General features: G+C 39.4%; 3 protein-coding genes across 5 annotated transcripts; all 3 read left to right on the forward strand.

Moving 5' to 3' along the window:
• Positions 1-862: 862 nt before the first annotated feature.
• On the forward strand, positions 863-11,391 carry afg1la (AFG1 like ATPase a). Its single transcript, XM_046062503.1, has 13 exons — positions 863-995; positions 1,394-1,596; positions 3,624-3,675; positions 3,784-3,885; positions 6,051-6,181; positions 6,299-6,398; positions 6,912-6,970; positions 7,068-7,150; positions 7,233-7,303; positions 7,436-7,536; positions 8,092-8,232; positions 8,320-8,430; positions 9,799-11,391. Exons 1-13 carry the CDS (start codon positions 869-871, stop codon positions 9,934-9,936), a joined length of 1,419 nt encoding a protein of 472 aa, XP_045918459.1. The 5' UTR covers positions 863-868; the 3' UTR covers positions 9,937-11,391.
• A 590-nt stretch (positions 11,392-11,981) lies between these two features.
• On the forward strand, positions 11,982-23,387 carry foxo3a (forkhead box O3A). Its single transcript, XM_046062502.1, has 3 exons — positions 11,982-12,079; positions 12,699-13,773; positions 20,197-23,387. The coding sequence occupies exons 2-3, from the start codon at positions 13,234-13,236 to the stop codon at positions 21,508-21,510; spliced, it is 1,854 nt and encodes a 617-aa protein (XP_045918458.1). The 5' UTR covers positions 11,982-12,079; positions 12,699-13,233; the 3' UTR covers positions 21,511-23,387.
• A 50-nt stretch (positions 23,388-23,437) lies between these two features.
• Positions 23,438-26,348, forward strand: LOC123978896 (putative uncharacterized protein C6orf183). 3 transcript variants are annotated; one of them, XM_046062505.1, is made up of 6 exons: positions 23,438-23,548; positions 23,667-23,808; positions 23,922-24,044; positions 25,433-25,505; positions 25,694-25,804; positions 25,918-26,348. In XM_046062505.1, the coding sequence occupies exons 1-6, from the start codon at positions 23,524-23,526 to the stop codon at positions 26,041-26,043; spliced, it is 600 nt and encodes a 199-aa protein (XP_045918461.1). In that variant the 5' UTR covers positions 23,438-23,523; the 3' UTR covers positions 26,044-26,348. The 3 variants fall into 3 exon arrangements, with proteins under 3 accessions (XP_045918461.1, XP_045918462.1, XP_045918463.1); XM_046062506.1 differs by having other exon boundaries at positions 23,525-23,630; positions 23,707-23,838; positions 23,899-24,044; XM_046062507.1 differs by having other exon boundaries at positions 23,525-23,630; positions 23,707-23,798.
• The last annotated feature ends 475 nt before the right edge of the window (positions 26,349-26,823 follow it).

Consider the following 26,823-nt stretch of genomic DNA (forward strand, 5'->3'; position numbering starts at 1 on the left):
GTACAGTTTCTCTGTAATCCCTATTTCTACCACATGAAACACAATAGACCACTTTAGTGTTTCCATTTTGGGTTTTACATAACTTGGACAAAGGTGCGTATGTTTTAAATGTAGCCTGAACAGCGTGGGACATTATTTTTTCTCTTGATACATTTGAGTTTGTTTCAGAAGAGTACAGTCATATAAATGTATCTACCAAATCACGTGTTGTGGGCAAGTTTGGAATTAAGACTGCAACAAATAAATTTTTAAATGATCAATGAATGTATGAATTATTTTTTTCAGTTAATTGTTTAGTATAAGGAAATAATGAAATCAATTCCAAAAGCGAAAACTCTTTGAATGTCTGATGAACATGACAAAATTCTAAAATCAAAATATATTCAGTTTACAATCATGTAAAACTGAGTAGCAAATCCTCACATTTGGAACCAGAAAATAGTTGGAATATCTGCTTTATACTTTACAAAAAAACTTACTTGATAATCATAATTGTACAGATAAATATTATGTAGATCAACTAATGGGTTGCAAATACAGTAAAGAAAAAAATACAAAAAGGAAAGAAAAATTCTCTATAGCTGCAACTGTCCTAAATAAATATCGGCTTCCCTTGAAATTAAGCTTAAAACTTTTCTGTTTGCTACTGTTGTTTTTTCATCATCTATTTATTTTGCTCCTTCCCATGATATATATTTTTTATTTTTTATTATAATATTATCATAATACTGTTTACGTACATTAATTTCATAAAATATTATCATGAACTGATCCTGAACTGGAGGAAACTTCGCCCCCTGCTGCGTGACAGCAGTTTTGTGTTTATGTGTTTGCTAATAAAGTTACGTTGACGAAATTTGAAACCAAGATGGCGGCGTGCTTACCGCTGTCTTTAAAGATGTCACCCTCAGCTTCGCTGGGCTTTAGGTTTCTTTTGACGGAGCAATATTTTTCTAGAAAGCTGCTAAACTCTTTGGCGGGGCTCTGCAGACGAGGTGAGACGAGTTTTTGGTGAGTCGTGTTGATAGTGATAGTATTAAAAGTGTTTGTCCGTTAATTTCTGCTGAAAAGTCGACCTAGCTCTTTAAATTAACAATGTTTGTTATCTGGTAATTTACACTCTCTTAAAGCTCTCTTGCTTTGATGTTACTATAAATATATGACATTCTATAAAACTTAACGTCTTTTATTTTATTGTATTATTGCTAATTGCACTGTTTTTTCCCCCTTGTTCTGTCAGCTGTCACTAAGCTGTCTAACCTTTTGTCTTCCTCCACAGCAACAACTGCATTACTGTAACATCAGTAAACTCCTTTTGTGTGTGTGAAGGTCTGAAATGTACATAGAAGAGCAAAAAGTGTCTTCACTATCTGTGTTGTTCTAATTTTAAAAGGTTACTCGGTGAAAGCCCAGCAGGCAGTGGAGGAGAGCGGTACAGTCGCCGGTTTCAGCGGCCCCCTGGATCACTACAGAGGGCTGATCAGAGACGGATCACTGCGGGAGGATGAACATCAGAAAGAGGTGCTGCAGACACTGGACCAGCTCCACAAAACACTCAGAGGATACAGCAACACACCCACATCTATCTTCTCCAAGGTAGAGAGAAACACGATGACATTTCAGTCTGTATCTCAAAGCTCTTTTAAGCCAGTGCTTTCAAAATGTGATGTCTGCTATTAAATGGTGTAACTGTAATTTCTACCACACAGACAGAAAATGCATGGTTTAGTCTCAAACACAAGGAGTAAAATTCATCCCTAGTCTGGGTTAGCTGTAACATAGACTAGGTTGATATGTAACATTATGTACTAAGTATCCAACGAAGGTTAAAATCAAGGGCAACTGGACTTGGTTGAAGATACTGGAAGACGTTTCGTCCCTCATCCAAAGGACTTCTTCAGTTCTGACTGACTGGCAGGGAAACTCAGCTATTTAACCTCAGTGGGGTCGTTGGCCCGGGTCATCGATACCGCTGGTTTGTTAGTGTTCCTTGTTGCTGTGACGACAGTCGTTACAGTCGTTAAGACTACCTGTGGCCAAGACTGAACGACCATCGTTGGTATCTTCACCTGAGGCCAATAGGTTATGTTTGTTGAGTTTCCTGGGAAGTGATGAAAGGATAGCATTGTAAGTGGGGGATAAGTGGTGGCGTAGACCCCCTCCTCTGTTCAATGACGGCTTCTCGACCCTGGTGTAGATGGCTTCCTTGACACCTCTTTCAAACCATCCATCTTCTCTGTCTAAAATGTGCACCTGGTGGTCCTCAAACGAGTGTCCTCTGGTCTTCAGATGTAAGTAGACTGCAGAGTCTTGACCTGAGGAGTTGGCCCTTCTGTGTTGAGCCATGCATCTGCGTAGTGGTTGTTTAGTCTCCCCAATATACAGGTCTGTGCATTCCTCACTGCATTGGACCGCATACACTAGATTGCTTTTCTTGTGTTTGGGTGTGCGGTCTTTGGGGTGTACCAGCATCTGTCTTAGTGTGTTCCAGCATCTGTCTTAGTGTGTTCTTGGACCTATTGGCCTCAGGTGAAGATGGTCGTTCAGTCTTGGCCACAGGTAGTCTTAACGACTGTAACGACTGTCGTCACAGCAACAAGGAACACTAACGAACCAGCGGTATCGATGACCCGGGCCAACGACCCCACTGAGGTTAAATAGCTGAGTTTCCCTGCCAGTCAGTCAGAACTGAAGAGGTCCTTTGGATGAGGGACGAAACGTCTTCCAGTATCTTCAACCAAGTCCAGTTGCCCTTGATTTTAACCTTCGTTGGATAACTATGACCTGGATGACTGAGAATCTTCATAGACATTATGTACTAAGGAATATGAGAAAAACATGATGTCGAACACTTAAATTATATATTTAACATTATTGGTAAACATTTTAGCATTAGCAAACATGTAGCATTTTCATTGTTGTTGTTACAATTAAACTATTTTAGCCATGAACTAGCTTACCTTACAGCTACTAAACATTAACACTAACCTCTTGCATGAAAGATATCTTCATAAAAACAATAAATGTGATTTAGGTCTGATGAGTTTAACTACAAAGCAGGCAGTGCTATAAGAAAAATAAATGTAGGGGGGGGGACTTTCTTACCTTAAAATTACTTTTACCTTCTTAAATTGGCTGTGCCTGCCACAGGGGGCTACTTTTTCCCATGTGGAATAGGGACAGAATGGAACATGTGTAGAGTAAATCAGGTGATTTGTAACTTATTCCTGATTAAATTGGACAACTCATATTTTTATTAATTAACTTGTCGGTAATGCTGAGAAAGTAATGCTCTTATTCCCTTAACATTTTTTGACAACATGTCAGACACAACAAAACACTAAAATTGTATTATATCATTTGGAAGAAAGATGCTAGTACTTAGACACTCAATGTTCCCTTTATTTTGACTGTAACTACTGCCTCTAAATTAGGGAAAGTTGTCTTTGGAAGTTTTGCTCTTGGTTCCCTTTGTTGGCTTACTAAACTCACTTATGTAGATATAAATCCTACAACTGTATAAGAAACTTATTTAACTAATATAAGATAATTAAATGTGTTGTATTGTGATTTTTATCCATGATCGCTGGCATTTATGTTCATTATGAGATCATGTCTTTCAGTTTTTCACAAAACCGAAGCCTCCAAAAGGTTACTACATCTATGGTGATGTCGGTGAGAAATATGTGTCATAGATACAAATACAAATATATGAATTGAAATTGTTTTGGGATTTTTGGGTTTAAATGTTTCCCTTAACTTACCGTGCTTTTCATTTTTCAGGCACAGGAAAAACGATGGTGATGGACATGTTTTATTCATATGTTGAGACTGAAAAGAAAAAGAGGGTTCATTTCCACGGCTTCATGTTGGATGTACACAAAAGTGAGTATGAAGCATTTGTACCAAAGATGCACAAGTGTCAGAGATGTGAAGCAGTTAAGCTGAGAGGGGAAGTGCGAATAATGTTGTCATATTTGGACTTTCTTTGTTCCTAACAGCCAGAAGAGAGCAAATAATCTAGCTTTGAGTGAAGGCATTAATGAAGGAATAGGTTCAAGATGGATGAAGTTTCATGCATCTAAAAAGTGGAAGATGTTCTCCCAGGTGCAATGACGAAGAAAGACAACTAAGATACATGTCTCTACGTTAACAGAAAATACACCATGATGTAAATCTTCTCCACATTGTCAGTTAACCAGATCTAAACATTTGTTTTGTGTCTTTGTTGGCGTGCAATGATGGTTTATGTTCTTATGAGGAGAGACAACATCAACCCACGCTTTCCTATGGTTGTGTTTCTTCATTTTTGTCACCCTTGAACAGTTAAAAAAAAAAAAAAAAGAAGAGAGAGATGAAACATTGATAAGCCTTTAATCTAATACAACATCCTGCCCCAAAACACTTCTTGTGTTGAGGCAGTATTGTCTCTCGGCTAACTCATTCATTCACCAGTCATTCAATATATGAAATTACCTGTAAGTGGTTACAGACAACCCACTGAATCTCAGCAGCTCTGTGCAGGGTGATTTGCTTCTATGACATTATGCATCCTTGATTAATATTATGGTGTAACGATTTTGGTCATTCCAGCAGGCATCACTAGCTGTGTGTATTTTACCATCGGCTATAAGTGAACTTCACATGTAACCTAGTATATGTTGCTTGTAAGGGGTGAAATTTGTTGTATTGAATTTATTGTTCAATATAATGCTATTATTTTAGTTCTAGTGAGAAGTGAACCCTTCAAAACATGCTATTTTCAAAGTCTGTTGAACAAATCAGTCACAAAATCAGATCACAACGTAGTCGCTGGGCCCCGCGGGGTTTGTCTGCGCTCCGGTGATCTGACAGGGAGACAAGTGCTCGGCGAGTTAACGGCAGGTGCTCTATAGACGGTAACCATGGCAACGGCTTCTGTGCGCTTAACAGATGACGCCTATTTAACTGAAGTTAAAATTATAGGTTACATAACTTTACCTGGTAGGCCTTCATCTAGTTTTGTGGGGAAGCTCTGCCATGCGAATTCCCTCCTGTTGATGTCCTATTTAGTTAACAGTAATAGATTATGGAAACTCTCAAACAGCGAGGATCAGTCTCTCTTCCAATGATTTGTGTTGCGGGTCACATAAAAAAAAGTTCAAGACAATTGAACCTCAGCGGCGGGTGTGTGTATGAGGTGACCACTTCTCCTGACTCTAGCAGGGACAATTGTTTCTGAACATAGGATGTTTCTGCTGCTCCCTGATAAAATGTTTCTGCTGATACCTGTTCAGAAAAAAAACAAGAAAACAGATTTTATACGTTAACCTGTTGCTTAGAAGGTGCCTGTTATGATCGTGGCTCTGGACTCTAACTTGTTTTAACAAGCTATAAAAAGTAATGCCCTGGCAGTGGCAAATAGAGTTGGTTTTATATTTGATTTGATTATAATGATGTTTGAGCTGACAAGAAATATTTTATTGCTACTGTGTAAAGGGAATACTGCTGGTAAAAAGCACCTTATTTGTGTATATAGCAGTACATTTAAATTAAGTGTGCAATACACTACTTTAGAATTCATTATTCAATTTTGTGCATAACTATGTGATTAATCACAGAAAATCATGCGATTAATCGCTATTTAAAAATTTTAATCGTTGCTCTGCACCAATAAATTCATTACACCACTTTTACTTTTTCCGTCTAATTCACATTTTGTGAATAATTATACCAAAGAGTAGGTATAGTACATTTATGTCTATATACTACACACACCTTTTATAGTCTTCCGACCACTCAAAGCGCTTTTACATTACATCACAGTCAGCCATTCACACACTGTTGGCAGAGACAAAGGTTCAGTATCTTGGCCAAGTACACTTCGACATACAGATTGAAGGATCCAGGGGATTGACCCGCCGATCTTCGAGTTAGTGGGCAACCCGCTATACCTTCTGGGACACAAGTGCCCCTGACAATACATGTACGGTTTGTGTTTTCCAGTGTCTGCATTAGCTTTAGCAGTTTCTAGTATTCATGTGTATTCATTTGTAATTTCTGGTCTTCAGGGATCCATCGGCTGAAACAGAGTATGCCAAAGAGGAAAGCAGGGAAAATGGCCAAATCCTATGACCCCATTGCTCCAGTTGCTGAGGAGATCAGTGAGGAGGCTTGTCTTCTGTGCTTTGATGAGTTTCAGGTAATAATGTTTCTACATACCTCACCAACTGTGATGGAACCTTTTTTATAATATAGAATCTGACAGTGTTTAACTTTTGTGATTGTGTCAAATTCATTTATTTTTAACTCTTTTCAGGTCACTGATATCGCTGATGCCATGATTCTCAAGCAGCTTTTTGAGAACCTGTTTCTGAACGGTGTTGTTGTTGTGGCCACTTCTAATCGTCCCCCTGAAGGTAGGGAATTGTCTTAACAGAAACTCTTCTTGCCAATTGATTTTGTTACTGCTGATATCAACGTTTTATGTCTGTGATCTTCATCCTATAATCCACGGTGTCAAAGTAGGATTTTAGTTAGTTTTACCAATCAAAAATTTAGAGTTTTTTTGCAGTACCCCAGACTGAGTTAGTGTGCATCAAGATTCCACAGGATATCCTTAAAGTGTCAGCACAAATTGGATTTGGTTAACTCTTTATGATTTAAAATCATATCAATCGACATATACAGTATGCGTCCATAAAGGACAATCCTGCTTGTGAAGGGAAAAAAAAAATTAACATTTCTAATCATTTTCAATGTTTATTTTTTAATAATTTAGCAAAAAGAGACAATCTACTTTTGGGGTATCCAAGATTGCTGACAAAAATCTTGAATGAGACAGCATTACTATAAAATTTTGCAAACATGACTTTTAAGTGTAAATAGCAACACTGTAAACACAAGTTATGACCTATACTCTCTTCCCTCAGACTTGTATAAAAACGGGCTGCAGAGAGTCAACTTTGTGCCTTTTATTGCTGTGTTACAGGTAAGAAAGGAGAAGTATATTACAAGACAAGCGTATTAAAATTTCTTCTTTTTATGTTAAATGCACCTGTCATTAAGCGTTTGTCTCTCCCATGCAGAAATATTGCCAAACTCTTCGCCTGGATTCTGGGATAGATTACCGTAAAAGGAACAGACCCTCTGCTGGAAAACTCTACTTTCTGTAAGAAGCAGTCAGTCACTGCAAGCCAGAGCTTGATCTGTTGTTTTGTGTTTTTAATGTTTCCCTGTAACATGTACTGCAGCTCCACTGAGCCTGATGTAGAAGCGACACTAGACAAGATGTTTGATGAGCTGGCTTTTAAGCAAAATGACAGTAAGTGAAGTCAACATTTGACTCAATTGTATGGCTAATATGTCATTTGGATGTCATTTTATCTGTATTGCCACAGAAATTGCAATCCTTCATATCACATGGTGTATTTAACGTTCTGTTTTTCCTCCACAGTAACAAGACCAAGAATTCTGAACGTTAACAACAGGAAAGTGCGTCTGAACAAAGCATGTGGGACCATTGCAGACTGTACATTTGAGGAGCTGTGTGACAGAGTAAGTGTGTCAGACCATTATTCTTTTAAAATCCATATTGTGCAATGAGTATGATGACACAATTGTGGCAAAACTCTGTGTATCTAATCTTGGGTTGTTGAAAACTTACGAGTGTGAGTGAAGTGAAGAAGTTTGCAACTGGATTTCTACACACTCCGCTATAATGCCGTTATAAAGTTGTCATAAACTCTGATGTTGCGTTAAAAAGTCCTTGTACTGTACACTTCGGAGTCAAAAATCCACGCTGTATGAACGTGGCACATACTCTGTATGTGCTTATTAGTGCGCTTCATTGAAGCTATATGATGATAATAAATGAAATATTAAAACACCAAATCTTCACGGCTGCACTGTTACATCAAGTAGGAAAATCCAGATTCATCAGCCTGAAGCTTTCCAGAGAAATGACTAACTAAAGAGAACGTCATAAAGCCACAGGTTTCAAGTAAACATGGGTTTGCAGACAAAGTGTGGTTTTAGTAAAACAACAGAAAATGTAAATGTTACAGCAACTTAAACCAGTGTAGTGTAATGGTGATTTTTGAATGTATTCAGCCTTTAGGGGCCAGTGACTACCTGGAGATGTCCAGGCTGTTTGACACCATCTTTATTCGACACATTCCACTTCTGACACTGAACAAGAAAACTCAAGCCAGGCGGCTTATAACGCTCGTGGATGCCCTCTACGAACACAAGGTACACTGCTGTTATGTGCATGCACCGTTGACCCACTCCAAAAACACCAAACTTTAGCTATTATTATATTATTTTATCTCCTTTTAGGTGCGAGTGGTGATTCTTGCAGATTATCCACTGGAGGATATCTTTGTACACAATGGTGATCACAGTCATGACGAGAGCCACATTCTGATGGATGATCTTGGGTTGAAAAGGGTAAGAGCTCGGACTGTTTTCAAAGCTGAACCAGTTTTTCATGTTGGGTGGCTCCTTTCAGTCGTAAATGTTGATCATTAAGCTGGCTGAGGCTGTTGGCTGTCAGTGAATGGAGCTTAAATCACCCAACTGAAGGTAAGTCAGTCTATTTTATGGCCTCTTAACTGGTTACTCGCACTTTTCCCATAAATGCACAATCCTCTAGATATATTGCTTTAAGAATAGGAAATCATCTGTAAATTTTAAACTGCATCTAGATTTAAATTGGCATTAACAATCAACAATAAACAATCAGGGGATACATGGCTCAGATTGTTTAAAGTGAGTAAGATGTTCCAAAATACCCTCTCAATATTAAAAAATCCACAGATTTTCTTTTACACCAAATATTATTGGAATTTTAATTTTTGGGGGTTATCCTGCTAAATAACTAATAAACAGGAATACAAAGTGCCATTTTCTTAATATAAATGAACCAATTGCAAAAGCAAATTAGGGCTGCATCTATGGATTCTTGTCATTGTCAATTAATCTGTTTTAATTAATTAATTGGTTGTTTGGTCTAGAAAATGTCGATCAGTGTTTCCCAAAGCTCAAGATGACCTCCTCAAATGTCTTGATTGTCCACAACCCAAAGATATTCAGTTTTCTGTCATAGAGAAGTAAAGAAACCAGAAAATATTCACACATAAGGAGCTGAAATCAAAGAATTTTTTTTTAATTCATTATCAAAATAGTTGCAGATTAATTTGATAGTTAACAGCTAATGGGTTATTTGTTGCGGCTCTAAAGCAAATTATGATACTAAAGTGTTAAATCATCTCACCCCAATGGCAAATTTAATTTACAGTTTTCAATTAAAAATCAGTTTTGAGGTTGAGATAACAGATTTATAGGGTTTTGTAACATAATTTAAAAACATTGATTTAAGTTTCCCATGTTTGTTTATTTTTAACTGTAAAAAGTACAGTTAAAATTTAAATGTTGAGGCCCCCACCCACTGTTCAGAGCTTACCATGAACTGCCCCCCAAAATAAAAAGTGAAATTTTGTTTCTTCAGGATCAGAATATAAAATTGACTAAATGTCATAAAAAGCATAAAAACATAAATTATAAAATTTAAGGCTGAATCAACACCTCAGAGCAATAAAGGAAATAACTGTGTAAACATGTAAAGTGTTTAAAGATAAATATGAACATAAATAAATTGGTGTAATGACTGCAACACAGAGTGATCTTTCTGTTGAATTGTCTGGGTTTTTTTAAAACTAATTTAAAGTTGTTTGATAACTTTTTTTATTTGAAGAAGTATAAGGACTTGGTACTAAACTGTATTACTTTTTATTGTACACTCTGTGGTTTTAACAGGATGAAGCCAGCAGTCTGTCCATCTTCAGTGGAGAGGAGGAAAAATTTGCCTTCCAGAGGACAGTGTCTCGACTCACAGAGATGCAGACAGAAGAATATTGGTTAGAAGGAGACAGAAGCACAAAACCACAGGTGTAATGTGGATAATTCGGCCATGTTACACAACCGCCACACTCCATAAACTGTACTCCTCTCTGCCACAAACAGCCCAGACTGAACACTACTCCTACTCATCTTATCCAGCAATGGGACTGCTCAACAATATGAGTGCAAGTGGTGTACACAGATTATTTATTTAAATCTTAAGGCCTTTTAATGTGACATTGCACTTTATGAATAATTTTTAAGGTAAACATTAGTGTGTCAAATTGCTTTTAACTCAGTATCACATAGTGGTCCAATTGTATTTACCCTTTTTTAAAACTGCAAGAAAGAAGCTGGATGACAGACAGAGCAGTTTAGTTCGGGGATTTAATGTCATGCGTTTATTTCTAATGATTCATGTGCATGGTGCTTGTGAAACGTTTGTTGCACAAACATTTCACAGGTGCACTGAACGGTAACATTTGACTCCATTCATCAGTATTTTCATTTGGCGGATAAAAAGGAAACAAAACATGCATTACAGGAAGCGTTTTAGTTTACATATTACTTTCAAGGCACTATATTCTTACGTATCTGTCTTCATAAATGAAACAGACAATGGTTCAAGTGTCGGAGTTGGTTGAGGCTTAACTGTTAACACTCAGTCATACACTCTGTCTTTTTATTAAAAACAAAAAAGCAATGTGGGAAATGAAAGTGAAGGAAAACTTATAAAAATATGTGCTTATTTTGTGCAGAAACCAAATATTAAGGCCTTTTTTTTAACAGCTGTTTCATATTGGAGGATATAACTGCCTTCATCTTTGAATTACATTAATTCAAATAATGTTTTTTAACTTGCAATAACCAAACAGTCCACTGTGTCAGTGAGGTTTAACCACTGCATTATTTGTTAACTTTTTTGCTCATATGAAAGACATTGCAAAGTAAGTGATTATGAGTACTCTGTTTGGTCAAGTCAGTTTGATTTATTCAGCCAAAATTTAAAAACATTTAATTTTAAAATCTATACAGCATGCAATGTCCTCTATCCTTAATACCCTCAGATCTGTGGTGTAATTATTATAAAACAGCCTGTAGTCTCACTTAGGGCTGAGCAGTATGGTTGAAACAAATATCATGAGATTGTATTAATAATAAATTATTTTCTAATGTTGATATATATCACAATATGGCTAGTGTGTGCAAAATCATATATAAAATAATCACATTTGTTCAGGCAGTGTTCCACTGTAAAAAAAACATGTAAAAAAAAAAAAAAAAAAAAAATGTTTTATTCAATCACAATTTACTTGAAAGCATTCGTTTGGACAACATAATGTGGTCTGTGAATATTCTCAGTCATCCAGGTCATAGTTATCCAAAGGAAGGTTAAAATCAAAGTCAACTGGAATTGCTTGAAGATAACAAAAAGTTGTGAAATGACTGACATGATCACATGTCATCATTCGATTCCATTGAAAGTCAATAAACTGGATATAATATTGACTTGTTGCCCAGCTCTATTCTCACATTTTTAATGAATTTTGATTTCAGTAATTCTTTAACTTTGACATTTGCAATCAGCAAAGCATTACTTGTTGCTCTTATTGTCTAATCTGTTCAATGTTTCCCTTTTTCATTTAAATTAGCTTTAAATCTCTTTTCCCTCATTAGGATATCTTTGGAAAAGCTTCTTAATTTGTTAATTTAATTGTTGTGTTGCAGACCTATGCCTTAGTCAGATGTTCCAAATACTGAGGTCAAATACAAATCCCCAGAGGTACTTTATCATTTTTGAGGAAAAACAATGCAATTTAAAGATTTTCAGTCTAAAAGAACATCCAAATCAGCCTTCAAAACCCACCATTTGTTATGTTTGCATAAGTGTAGAGTGTAAACTCCTCTTCAGGTCATTAAAAGACACTGAGGACTCTGCTCTCAGTGGTCGCTACAATATGGTCGCAGGTAAGAAAATGAATTAGCAGTTTTTGATGGGACAACAACTTTCCTTTTATTATTTACAAACCTTGACATTATTTATTTTGCATTCATTATATTTTAAAAGCTACAATACCATATATTTTTGTTGTATCCAGGGCAGCTGCTACCATCCACGAGGACACTGGTGTCATGTCATCTGTGTTTTTGTGGGAATTTGGAGTTTAGAAACCTGCTAGGAGTAGTGAGTAACAAGGTAGGTATAATAAAGGAGGAATAAAGTATCTTTACACTCAGTTATTCAATACATTTGACTACTTTTATGACAACAAATAAACAAATATAAATTTGATTTAGTATTTATAATTTTATTTATAGCCGTGTGTGTTTTGAGATAAATATTGATAGAAAATATAAATTAGCAATTATAAAGTATCCAGATACTTATTTTAAATATTATTTCCGTGATCCTAATCAAAATTGAATGAAATAACTGCAGACTGCTTCAGATTTAGTACAATATTAGAGTATCAGAGGCTCCTAATGAAAGGTGCACGCAGTGATGTCATTGGCCTGCGGACATCTCCATACTGTCACTTTAATTTCAGTGCAGTCCAGGGGGGCAGGATCGTTTGGTTTTTTTTTTTCTCCTGGAGTCGGAGCGTTTGCGCCAGGCACTACAGCAGCAGCAGACTGAGTGAAGTGTGGTTGCAGGCTGCTGGCCACACGGAGGATACCGTGCTGGCCTGTTTAAGATGCCAGAGATGTACAGCCAGAATGCATCATTATTTTTTTTTTAGCTCTTGAGAGGGCGGATTTGAGCCTCGCTACATTTCTCCAGTAACCCCCCCCCCCCCCCCCCTTTTTTTTTAAAGTGGCAGGGCCTTGAGAGAAAGCAATCTCCGCCTTGATGGTATTCTGGACAGCAGCGCACAGCTCAGGCGACTGGCAGCTCTCTGCGCGGATGATGAAGAACTTGGGAAAGGAAATGGTCAAGATGGCAGCTGAGTACGGAGTGATAAAGCTGATGTGGTGGCATTAGATGCAGTCATTTTCATTTTCTCTGGCATGAACGTCGCAGGATCGCGGTGCGGGACGCGAGCGCTTGTAAAGGAACGCCGTTTGGATTCCTCCAAAGACTCTCCGCGGACTCTTCCTGCTTTTAACTCCACATTTTGCCAGTTTACAATGCACGTTGGCCAGGGTGTGGGCTGTGCACGAGAAAAGGCAATGTTTTGTTAATGCTGGTCAGTCAGATCAGCCCTGTGTGCTGCGGTTAGACGCCGTGCAGGAGGATAGAAAGACGGACACGTGCTGGGACTGTCTCTGAAGCCTGCACACAACATTGATGGAATGCGACCTGAGTGATTTTATAACCCTTTGTGCAACCACCGAGATATTACGATTAACATGGCTGAGACGCCGCGCAACGAGCCTCTTTTAAACATTGAGATAGATCCGGATTTCGAGCCTCAGAAGCGGCCACGGTCCTGCACTTGGCCCCTTCCCCGTCCGGAGTCTGGTGCGGGCAAGTCCGGGACAAATGACACTGACGTAATCCCTGAAGAAGAGGATGATGAGGGTGGCAGCACGGGGAGCGGCGATGCTCAGAAAGCCAGCGGTGGTGTTAATAAACCCCGGGAGCCGAGCTCCATCTCACAGCCTGTGGAGGTCCAGCGCGGCCCCTGCAAGGAGGAGGCCACCGACGGCTCTCCTTCCTCCGCGCAGACCCCCTCCGCGGCTCTGGGCGGCTCTGCATCCCAGCAGCTGAGGAAGTCCTCCGCCCGCAGGAACGCTTGGGGCAACTACTCCTATGCAGACCTCATTACCCAAGCCATCGAGAGCTCCCCCGAGAAAAGGCTGACCTTGTCCCAAATCTATGACTGGATGGTGAGGTCTGTGCCATATTTCAAGGACAAAGGCGACAGCAACAGCTCTGCTGGCTGGAAGGTGAGCGGTGACATGCTGGTGCTGTCATCATAACAAAGACCATACTGTGGTTATGTAAAGGCACACAGCTATTCATGTAGCGATGGAGGAGGAGGAGGATGTAAACACAGGCTGAGTTATTTACGCCGCCATATAAAAGATGATTTTGGGTTTATTATAAGGCATAGGCTATTTATTTGTGTGTAATCAGAAGGGCCTTGGGGAAATGTGTGGCTGCCTGACAAGCACATGGCGTTAAATAACATAAGACAGGATAAGCTGTTGTCAAAATAGGAGGGTGCCTATAGTGCGCATCAAATTACACACACTATTAGTTCTGCACCTACAAGAAAATCAGAGTACACAGGAATCCAGTAAAAACAAGGTAGTGGGTATGAAAGTCGATACTGGAGACAGGCAATGCAAAGTTAATTTCACTTTCAGACAAACTGCTCAGACTGCAGCAGAGGGGCTTCTTACAAGCTTTAGCGGGGCCCTGCTTCTGTTTGATTTTAAGGATTAGTTTGGCCTGGAAAACCAATTCATCTGTCATGGAATCAAGTCTGATGAAAGCTTTGAGCTTTGCAGGATTTAGATGTGTGTGTGTGTGTGTGTGTGTGTGTGTGTGTGTGGAGAAAAACTGTGGAAATAGGTTTGTAATCCTGCATTACTGTGGATGTGGGATGCAGTAGGCTCCAGGGAGTTTCTTCATGAAGATATTACAGTAACCATCAAGATTGTGCTTTAAACCCCATCACGATGATGTGATACGATGGAACTCGCACTGTAAAATACGAGCAATGTGTTGAGAAACAAATTGATGCTAATAACTGATTAATCTACACAGAATCAGCTGGTTAGTTAATACGTCAGATTAGTGGCGGTCAGTTTTCATTCATGCTTGGATGCTCATTTGCCACCAGATGCATTCAGTGGCTCAAGACAGACACTTGGCTTGCAGAGGAAAGGGTTAATGTTAGGGTTTCAGTAGTGCTGACATTAGCATTTCCTAGGAGATGCTTTGTAGTTGTGTGACATTCAACAGTCAGCTTAAGGTTGGTCATCTGCAGGAGGGACTGCGAGCAAGAAGTCTCTTCAGCACGTTCAGGGTGGGACTGAAAGGTTGTAAATCCAGACCTGTCACACCATCCCCAAACCAGGATAACACCGCACTCAATGAGAAGCTTTGTGTGTAGCTCCCGCGTGAGGTTACATTTTCAAATTGTCCTCTCTGTTGTGAATCCAAACAAAATACTCAGCTCCTGTAATAGATGAGCAGCCAGTGGCTCAACCCTACTGTGTGCGCCACACTGTCTCTTCATGTGGCCCGGGCTCAAGAATCAATCAGCTGACTATAAATTATGTAGGTCAATGTGTAGCAGTGTAAGAGAAGCTCAGTGTTTCTCTGTGGCTCTGGCTAAACTGGCATTGCTCCAGTCCCCTCTCAGAACGAGGCTTTGCTCAAAGGGTGCTGCAGAGCTGCTATGACTGCGTGGGGGAGGGGCAGGGGCAGGCAGGAGTTGCTCTGTGATTTATCCTTTAAATGCTGTATGGCTCCTACTGTATCTACCTGTGCAACATTCAGACAATTCAATTCAACTCTGAAGCTTTAAAGATACAAAATGTCCTCTAGAGCTTTCTAAAGCTGGCTTTACATTTCACACTGACTGTTATACCAACCAGAATATAACAGGAGTGTTTTGTTTTATGCATTTAGTCCAGGACTACTGTTTATCTGTCTTTACCTTAACTAGCTGTATACATGAGGTAGACACAATACAAGCAACACCTGTGTAGCCCAGCTTATTCAAATTCAACAGCTCTGTAATAAATAACTGCCTTTGAGCAGCCTGTAACATATTTTCGTTGGATCAAAGAGGAGTCAGTTGTAGACTGTTTGTTTGATTGTGCTGTGTATAACTGATATTTTGCCCACCTGCTATAATATAATACAGTCCATTACAGCAGCACAACAATTTACAGCCTCATAAATTGAGTTGAATCAAAATCTCTCGGACAGCCTCAACCAGAATTGTCACAAAGATTAGTTTATTTATTGCAGGGATGAAGAAAAAGAAGTTTTATTTATATAGCGCCTTTCCAGAGCTCAAGGTTGCTTTACATGGTACATTTACACACTAACACACAACTTACAATCACATAGGATACATATAGTCACATTTAAACGAAATATATGTTAAATAGATATGTTTTTAACTGTGTCTTGAATGTAGCCACAGATGAAATATTTCGAAGTGAAAGGGGCAGTGAATTCCATAATTTTGGAGCATTAACACTAAATGACCTTCCACCTACTGTAGACAACCGGAAATGAGGGATGGACAATAAACCAAGTTCAGTTGATCTGAGAGACCGTGCAGGGCGGTAGGTGAAAAGTAGATCAGACAAATATGGGGGTGCAAGACCATTTAATGCCTTAAATGTTAGAAGCAATACCTTAAAGTGGATACATGATGCCACGGGTAGCCAGTGAAGGTCATGAAGCACCGGAGTAATGCGAGCAGAACGCCTTGTGGAGGTGAGAACTCTTGCTGCTGAGTTTTGAACGTACTGTAATCTTGCAATAAGTTTTTTGGGAAGACCAAGAAATAAAGCATTGCAATAATCCAGATGTGATGTGATTAATGCATGGATTAAGATTTCAGCGTCAGTTAAAGTGAGAGAAGATCTTAGATGAGCAATATTCCGAAGATGAAAGAAAGAGTTTTTAACAAGAGAATAAATATGAGAGCCAAAAGATAGAGTTGAGTCGAATAAGACATTGTTATATTGGATTTCATTAGACTGAACTGGACAGGTGTTGCTTTTTATTGTGTCCACTCCCTGTATGTCATGGGATGATTTTATGTTGCAATATTTGGCTTTCTTTGCTAATATTTTTAAAAGATAACGTCTGTAAATTATGTTATGATTAATGCTGTTTTGGCCAACTTGTCAAATGTGATAATGTATCATGCGGAAGTTCTGGAGAAAAACACATAAACTTACTCCTTTCATTTTTATTAGTTAGAACTTAAATCCTACTTAAATCCTGCTGGAAATAGGAGTGCATCAATCTAGTCTGCTGGATCGTGTCAGACTTGGAAACATCTGTATTTCGTCCGGTCACTGCTGCTGGCAAAAAGAAACCTTGAAGGAAATCAAAAACACAGTTTACACACTCTGAGTTGCTCCACTGTATGTTTTATTAACACCTGCACTGCTATGACCTCAGTAATGCTCTGTTCATCTTCTTGGTACTCTTCATCCAACAATCAGAGATTTATCTGTTTTGCATTATCAACCCAGCTAATAAAATGGACACATACCAGCTGCTGAGAAAATGTGGAGTGTTTGGTTAAAGCCACATTGAAGCAAAACGACTCAGGTTAAAGGTTAAGTCTGGTGATATTCCATTTTTTCTCATTGCCAACAAATCCCATTAAAAGACCAAAACCAACAATGATCAATCTTACTAACGAGTATTTTCTATGTAGGCAAAGCCTGATATATCTCAGGCTCAGAGCTCCATTTTTCTCCAAAAATTATTAAAAACACATCTATGAGCCACACTGGATGACTTGTTCCTTCGTTAAGAAGCACATGGGAACTGTAGTTTTATTTTGAGTTTATCTCAAATATGCCATCCTGCTGCTGTAAATACTCGCAAGTGCACATTATTTAGCAGTTGAAAATAGAAATAGTCCCAAAAAATACAGTGTTTACTCATTTTTGATTAACTTTTGCTAAAAACATCTGTGCTCACTTGTTTTAGGCAATTACAGAAGCTTTTCTAAAAAAAAAAATTAACAGAATAGTTTCACATTTTAGGAAACACACTTATTCCTTTGTTTTGCTAAGAGTTTGATGAGAACATCAATACCACTTTGCACGGTAAATTTGAGGCTACACTCCAACGCGAACAGTCTGTTAGCTCAGCCTAGCTAGCAGACAAACTGAAGGTGGGGGTGGACTAGCCCGGCTTTGTCCACAACAGACAAACTACACTTTGATTTTTAAATTAATTAAAAATACAAAATGTTAATTGATGAGCTTTAGAGGTGCCGGTAGGTGAATTTTGTTACTGTTTAACAGAGCCAGGCTAGTTGGTTTTGGTCTTTTTTGCTATAAACTGCTAATCAGCTGCTGGCTGTAACTTCATATTTGGCCGTACAGACATGAGTTGTATCAGTCTTCTCATCTAACTCTTGACAAAGGCCGTTTCCCAAAATTTTTAACTCAAGATTTACATCTTCATTAAGAACTAATGTGCTGCAGTTTAGGGAAGTCCCAAAGTATTGGGAGATGGACTAGGGCATTGTTGGTTTTGGTCTCCTTAGGGGATGTGTTGACAAGAAGAAAAATAGAGAAACACACCAGCTTTATTTTTAAGTCAGTACTTAGCCTAATTAGGAGATTTAATTCTGTGTGATTTAGCAAAAGCCACCAACCTCTCCAGCTAACGTACGGTGGGTGGAAATAAGAAATGAAAACATCAATGAGGTACCTGACGTGTTTTAATGTTTACTAGTTGGCCTGATCCTTTAATTGGCTTGAAGCGAGGGCTTTGCTGGAAGTTTGATGTCAGTGGGTTATTACATTGGCTCATTGCATGCAGAGGAAAACTGATTGTTTGTGATCTCTGTCATCACAAAGCTGGAGAGCAAGTTCCTTCACAGCTGCCTTTTATAGTAATATTGTAAAGGCCGGGCATCCTTGCATAGCTGTAGTTTGTTTGTGTTGAGCTTGTTTAGTGTTTCATTAGTTTAATCTTCTGAGAGATGGATTTAAATAGGACCTCTGTTTGCTCAAGTTAATTCAAGCTTAAGAGATTTATGCTGGACACTCTCCATTCAAGTTGGTCTTTGGGCCGCTGCAGAGTTTTTTCCTTCTGTTACTGCAGTGTGACTTAGTGCGGGCCAGTCGAGCAGGCTCCAGCTGTTTAATTTTGTACATGGTTGGGAACATCTCCAGGGAAATCCGGTATACCTTTCAGTGCAGCCAGAAATGGGTCACAGTTTGAGGTGCAATGAAGAAGTGTCTCTTAAAAGAAACTGCAGTGTTAGTATTGTTCACAGTACTTGATTGCACAGTAATATTTATCACAAGGTTTGTGTTGTGGGAGGCCTACAGCATTGGATGTTCACTGTCAGTAGTCAGATGTTCTTCCTCTAGTGCAGTGGTTACCAACCTCTTTTGGTTTGTGACCCCTCAAAAAAAAGTAGTGTCTACTTCTGACCCCATATGACAGCTTATGGCCTTACTGTGGACATGAGTTGTGAGCAGTCCAAACAAAGAAGGATTTTCCTTCTCTTACTTTAAATATCACTTATTTTATTAGAAAAAAGGCAAACGTTTTAGATAAATTTTGTGTCTCACACATATCTGGTGACCCTTCAAATTCCAAGTGATCCCGACCACCAGGCTGACCATAGAAAGGCCAGCAATGTCTTGAAGGATAACTATGGTTTAGTACACCAGGAGTAAAATTTTTGTAGTTTTCTTCATCCTTTCTATCTTAATATGATGTTGAACGCACCAAGTTATTTGTTGATTTTTGGGAACATGGCGACATTGGCAAAAAAGATTTCCAATTGGGCAGTCAATCAGACAACCCTTGAACATATTTGACAAAGAAAACGAAGGTGAACGGTAAAATTATAACTGTCTAAACACCACACAGTCCATTCAGAAGCTTTTCTGGAGCTTTCAAACGCATCACATGATCCTCCTCAGCAGATCCCCAGTTGTTATAGATGTTCCATTTTTCTGATCATATTAAAGGACTTCATGTTCATGGTGTTAATTTCAGCATCTGCAATGCAGTGACACCTGAGCAAAACTCTGAGAAAGATTGTGAGCTCCAGAACAGCTACTAAACGAATGTTGTGGTAAAAAATGTTTCCATGGACAAGTACTGTTTCCAAGGTCAAGGAATTAACTTTAAATATAAGTTATCCAAATTGTAAACATCCATCACAGTTTACAGACCAACATTTTGGTTCATCTACAGTTTTCCTGTAATATGAGGAACATTTTGTGTGCACTCACTCTGTTTTACCACCAATTAAAATGGTTTAGATAATTTGGCTGAACTGGCTTATTTACAAAAATTTGATAATTCAGCTGCCTCCTTGGATTTGAATAATAGTGATGTTGCTGTGATCTCATCAATTACTGTGGTGAGAACAGTATTATCATAACACTGATGGCAAAAACTACAAAAATAAGACATGTTAAACCCAAAATCATTTAACGGTCTTTTAGGCATATACGACTATTCATATTGCTTTTGCATGCATTTTAACGGCATTGTGTCAAAATCAGCTCTATTGGCAAGTATGTTGTATGTATGTAACAAGGTATTCGATTGGTTTCCATTAGCTTTTTCTAGCTCTACAGACAGAATGTGCATTTAATTGTTTTCATTTGTTTTTATTGCAGAATTCCATCCGACACAATCTGTCCCTCCATAGTCGTTTTGTGAAAGTCCAGAATGAAGGAACGGGGAAAAGCTCCTGGTGGATGGTCAACCCAGAAGGCGGGAAAGGAGGAAAAGCTCCCCGACGAAGGGCTGTATCAATGGATAACAGCAAGTACATTAAAGGAGCCCGAGGACGTGCCACCAAGAAGAAAGCCTCGCTACAGGCAACTCAAGACGGCAGCTCAGAGAGTTCCTCCAGCCTCTCCAAATGGACAGGAAGTCCCACCTCCCGCAGCAGTGATGAGCTGGATGCCTGGACAGACTTCCGCTCCCGAACCAATTCCAACGCCAGCACACTCAGTGGCCGTCTGTCCCCGATCCTGGCCAACCTGGAGCTGGATGAGGTGCCAGATGACGACTCGCCCCTCTCCCCAATGCTGTACTCCAGTCCAAGCAGCATGTCCCCGTCCACAGGGCCCACAGGGCTCTCTGACCTGGCAGGTACCATGAACCTCAATGACGGGCTCTCTGACAACCTAATGGACGACCTTTTAGACAATATCAGCTTGACAGCATCCCAGCAGCCTCCTCCTGGAGAGGAAGAAAACGGAGCCAATGGTCAGGGGAGCTCAGTGTTTACCTTCAGCTGCTCAGGAAGCAGTCTGGGTAGCCCCTCTGGCAGCTACGGGCCTAACCCTCTTTTTAGCCCGCCGTCCATCACAAGCCTGCGGCAGTCACCCATGCAGACCATCCAGGAGAACAAGCAGACCACCTTCTCATGCATCCCACACTTCAGCGACCACCAGACCCTGCAGGATATGCTCAGTCTGGACTCCCACAGCCCTAGCAATGTCATGCTCACCCAGTCTGACCCGCTGATGTCACAGGCCAGCACTGCCATTGCTTTGCAGAACTCCCGCCGAAACGCCATGCTGCTCCGCAAAGACCACATGTTGGTGAACCACGCCAGTGCAGGTCAGGGCCAAAGCTCTTCAGTGCCTGGTTGGCAAGCTGGCTTGTCAACCTCTGACAGCGACGCCGGCCACCCCGACGCCAAGCAGCCGCACCTGAAGTCTCCCAGCAAGAACCCCTCTATGCAGCTCAGCTCTGGTTTGCCCAGCCAGGACCGCTTTCCTGCCGATCTGGACCTGGATGTGTTCAACGGCAGTCTTGAGTGTGACATGGACTCCATCATTCGCAATGAACTGATGGACGCAGATTGCCTGGACCTCAGCTTCGACTCTCACCTCACCTCCGCCCAGAACGGCAACAGGAATTCAGGAAGCTTCTCCAGCTCGAAACAGACCTCCCCTCACAGCTGGGTCCCAAGCTGAGAAGCTCTGTCATGGTTTAAAAAAAAGAAGTGGGAAAAATGTAAATTGGGGCTGTTGTCCTGCATTGTGCAACTAGAGGGAAGAAAGTGTATTCATGTAGTATTTTTCTTTTCCATTATTTTTAACGTGAGGCATTAAGTTTGGTACTGTAGTCTAAGTGTCTGAGACACACAATGGTGTCAAAAAATTCTTGAAAAAGATCAATGCCTGGACGGTGTGAACAACAGTATTGACTGGAATGAAAGTACAGGACATTTTGTTAAAACAATATGAAAAGCATCAACTCGTGATAGTCTCAGGGAATACAGCATCACAAAGTGATACATGAAACTGAAGATGAATTATGTTTTCACCCTGCTTTCTCTCCTCTTTCACACCCTTTCATACCTAAACCAACATTTTTGCCAAACCAGCTGTCAGCCTGTTGTGAGAGACAGCCTGTTTACAGAAAACGCTGCAGAGAATGTTACATTATTACGTTCCAGTGGAGGATACTTGACATACTTTTTTGTTTTATTTTTGAGACGTAGCCTAAATTGACAAAATGATTTTAAAAACCGGTGTTAACGAAAAGCTTTTTTCCCCATTGATGCACAGTCAAGCACCAAATATCAATCTGTAGAGGCTAATATGCTATCAAGATGTGAACTGATCTACATTGTGTGGTTTTTGTATGTAATGTTTTATTTTTATTTAGCAAATTTTACCCTGTGATTTTAGTGACATTACTGTGAATTCTGTTCCTTCTGAAGAGGTGCATTACTGAAGTCTTGATAATATGGTGTTTGTGCTGCATATCCCTTTTCACCATTTCCCACCTCCCTCTCCTCATCCTCTCCCACTTACTGCAATATTGGAAGATACAGAGTTTAGGACTGAATTAAGGACTTGATTTAGCTCTAGTTGACACCATTTACATTAGCAAACACTTAGAACTATTTGGATTAAAATAACCACCCTTAGACTCCACAGCACTCAACTGCAATATTTTGGTGTTTGTTCATTTGAAAGAGTTCTTGGTGCTATAAATAAGAAGATGGCAGGGAGTGGCTGCAGATGGAGCATTAGTAGCCTCTCCTTTGTTATCAGCACTATAGCAGGTGCTGGGTAAAATAGTTTCCAACTGTGTGAGAGGAGGTTGTGTAGTATCTTAGAGCCATTTTTGCCATTTGAGGAAGAAACAACCACAGTATTTTAAATATTGCCAAACATTTCTGCATTTAATAAGTGGAAATAAAAGGACATACAGTGTTTAAATATTAGGAACCACTGTCATAAGGGCAAAAATAAACCAACATCAGCACAGTTTTTGTAGGAACAGCAGGATTACCTTTTTTAGTTTTACATTTTTATCAGCTGGAAACTGTCAATTATCACTGATTTTGTCTTGTTAAATTGAAATTGTATTTATTTTAGTTTCCACATGTACATATTTTATGCTTTTTAAAAAATATGACGTGTGGCAGAGCAGTGTAAAAGCACTTTTGTTTTAATGGTCTGACCACCTCAATTGGGTTGATTGAATGTTACGCCCTGTTGAATTTAACTGACATTAATGTCACGGAAATATGGAATCCTATTTGCTTCATTTTTGATTTTACAAAAATAAATTCTGCACATCTGTGCTTCCAAACATAATTTTTGTAGCTTCACATGGATGCTTTCATCTTAAATATCCAAAATACTGACTTGAAGCTCTTTTCTACATTCATTTTGAGTCACTGCCAATATTCAATTCCCATTTCTTCCTATTGCTCCTACAAAAAAAGGGAGGAAAAAAGAGATATCAAGTTGACATTGCCAGTTGTAATTCATATTCCTATCTTGGTTGTATCAGAGATGGTGCATGTAAATAAAGCTTAAAGAACCACTGACAATCTGGAGTTTTTTGATATTCCTTTTTTTATTTCTGTCTGTAGAGGAACTGCACAGCTGCAGGCATGGCGGAGGTGATTTCCTATTGGATAATCACAGCATGAGCTAAGAACCAATCACTCACTGTATCCAAGAGGAATGGACCCACTGGGATTAAGTCAAGGTTTTTGAATGTGTGATTGCTGCTCAACAACTAATTTCATGTCTGCATACTGTACTGTATAATACAAATTACAGTTAAAGTGGTAAGTATCAAAAAAGCTATTGAAATATCATTCTAGGAAAAGGAGAACTCCAGTGTAACGTTGGAGCCCTCTACAGATCAAATGCTGTCTGGGTCCAGATCAAGAACAGGAAATGGGAGAGGAAGCCAGGCTGCGTAGATGTTTGTCTCCTTGGATACACCACAACAAGTCAGCATGTGTAGGCAGAGATTTGGCAGGACTTAAGGAGGTGTATTTTCTTTAATGTCCGAAACGTTTCTAAACTTGTTGATCCTGAACAATGAGAAAGTCTGCCATGTGTGACGTATACAGAGTTTCCTCGTCCGTTCAAGTGGAGCAGATGGAGGCAGAGCTGTCTCATCAACTCTCAGCACTGCAGGCTGAAATAGAAGTGAACGGATTTCCCCACAGAGCAGTGCCCTCCAAATGTTACAGGTGTGGAAACTTGGCTGATGGTTGTGATTATAATTATTAATGTCTGTGTCAGATAACAGTGGCAAATAACTCTTTGTGTTTGTTTTAAACTGTCTAATAGATTGCCCGGTAGGCTGCACTTAAAGTCCCCCCCCCCACTCAGAAGTGTCTTTGGCTTGTTGTTACCTCAGTTGGATGTTTCACTGTGCAGAATTTGACACCAAGAAAGAAGGCCAGCTTGGTGTCTTGCAGCCTTTCATTGCGTGAAGCTCTCGCCAAGGACTAAAAGCCAGCCACAGATTTACTCTTATCCGGCCTCTTACTGGACTCTCTCTTTTCGTCTTCTTAGCTTCCTTTGTCAACGTCCTGTTCAGTCTCTTTGCCTCTGCCATGATGTCTGTACTGAAAATACTGAGCTAGCTTCTTATACATGGCTGAAGGCCCATAGTTGGTGGTGTGACGTAAAGGTTGACACATTTCTCGCAGGAAATCGTACCCACTGAACGCTTTTTATATAAAGTCTATGACTGACTCAGGTGAAAACATGAAATATTTCTGGGCTGGGTTAAGCCCCCAATGTTTCAAGAGCCTGAGAACGCCCCTGTTGGTCGGTCCACCTCTTTGGTTCAGGCTGAAATATCTTAACTTTTAATTGGATTGTCATTATATTTTGTAGACATTCATGGTCCCCAGACGATGTATCTTAATGAATTTGGTGACTTTCCCTCTTGTGCCACCATGAGGTTGACATTTCTAACTTAGACTGAAATATTTGGATGAGTATTGGATGGATTCCCTTGAAATTTGCTACACATAGTTGCTAGAGGATGCATTTTAATTGCATTTAACGTTTCCTCTAGCACCATCATTTGGTCAACAAATTAAGTACTTTAGTTAGTGCTGTAAGTAGCAAACGTTAGCAGGATAACACATTGTCCTAAGATGGTGAACCTGGTAAACATACCTGCTAAACCTTAGCCTGTTAGCATTCTGCCATTTGTACTTAGCTCATACTGTTGTGTTTAGGTGTAAGCATTGCTGTAAACTCTTAAGTCTTGTGAAAAAAGTCTTGTTAAAGCGAGACTGTAACCTTTTATGATCAAAAGCCAGTGTGGCAACAATAGGGGTCATGCTAAAACATAGCTCAAGTAGAGTAAAATCAGCAAACTGATCCAGTAATGTCACATATAGTCAGTTGCTAACATTACCATGAGCTACTGGTCATACCAGACTGAAGGCTGTGGTAGTAAAACAAGAGGTGTGTTAAAATGAGCAAAGGTGCATTTTATTGCTGACGAATTCAACTTTTTATTAGTGCTTTTTCCTCTTTTAAAGGTCACACAGTCTTGCTTTAAATGTTGATTGGCCACTAGCTTTTTTTAAAATAATCATTTTTAGCTTTGTTTCAGTTCTGTTCTACCTCCAAAGGATATTTCCTTCTTCCATGTTGAGAGGGAGCATGCACTGAGGAGAGGGCTTCAGGTGAGACTGAAAATTCATCTTTTATTATAATCAAGGGCTACAGAAAATGAAGTAAACTTCTAGGTCATTAACAACTTTAGAGCCTCTGAATAATGCACAGTGGTAAATTTAAAGGTCAATCTGAACTTGATTTGACTCTTTAGTAACTTTTTAGCCTTTCCTGGGTTGCACTCTCCTCCTGGTTGCAGGTGGCTGAAGCTTTTCCGGTTCACTCTCAGGCTGACATCATGCAGAGAGAGCTGGATAGTTGCTTGAGTTTACAGTACGCTCCTGACAGTCTGCCTCCACTACTGCACCAGGTAAGGGCAGTACCAACACTCCAGAAAACAAAACATCGCTTTATATGCAGCTGTATACAATGGAAACAAGAGAAAACAGCCATTTAAACCAAATTCCTTTTTTGTGTCTGCAGTTCTATACTGACAGATCATGTCACTTGGCTCAGATCAAATATCTGCTCATGCTGAGATGGAGGAGATTCTGCCGCCACACCAGCATCACTGAGAAGCTTTATCCTCATTACAAGGTGACAACCTGAGTTTCATTTTGCCAGCACTTCAAAAATAACACATTAACCCTCAAAATGACTGGAGGTTTGCTTCTAGTGGTTCATCCTCCTTACAGTTCATATTCTGCTGCTGCAGGGGCGTAAGGGAGAAAACTATGACACGGACAGTGAACAAATCATACTCAATATTGGTAAATTAAGGGGGGGAAAAGATGCTTTTGTAACAATTTACTTTTGTTGCAAGTTACCATTATTTTCCTTATTAACCTGCAGATTATTCTCTCAATTGTTTGGTCTATAAAATGTCAGCACAGTTTCCTAATGCCCAAGGTGATGTGTCCAGACTGCTTTTTTTGTTGGACCAACAGTCCAAAACCCAAAAATATATGATTTACCATCACATAAGACAAATATATACGCATAAGTGAGAAGCTGTAATTAAGTAGAACAAATGCTGATGATTATTTGATTAGCAAAATAATTTTTTTGACAACTAATGAAGTAATTGTTTACTAGCATGATATGTATACATACAAATATAGAGGGGCATATTTGTCATTTTGAATATTCAAAGTAGACCTTGATAATCTTACTCCTCCTTCTTACGCCTTACTTATGTGAAATTTTGCTGGAATAACTAAGATGAATGAATTAAAAATGTGTTTTCATATCTGCTGCTGACATGAAATTGAAGAAAACCTTCACTTCACCTTAGTTAGTAACTGAACACGTTATATATTTTTGACTTATTTTAATTGCTTAAGTTTACCATACTGTGGTAAGATATATATATATATATATATATATATA

This window comes from Micropterus dolomieu, linkage group LG11, assembly GCF_021292245.1.
Source record: "Micropterus dolomieu isolate WLL.071019.BEF.003 ecotype Adirondacks linkage group LG11, ASM2129224v1, whole genome shotgun sequence".
Classification (NCBI taxonomy): Eukaryota; Metazoa; Chordata; class Actinopteri; order Centrarchiformes; family Centrarchidae; genus Micropterus; species Micropterus dolomieu.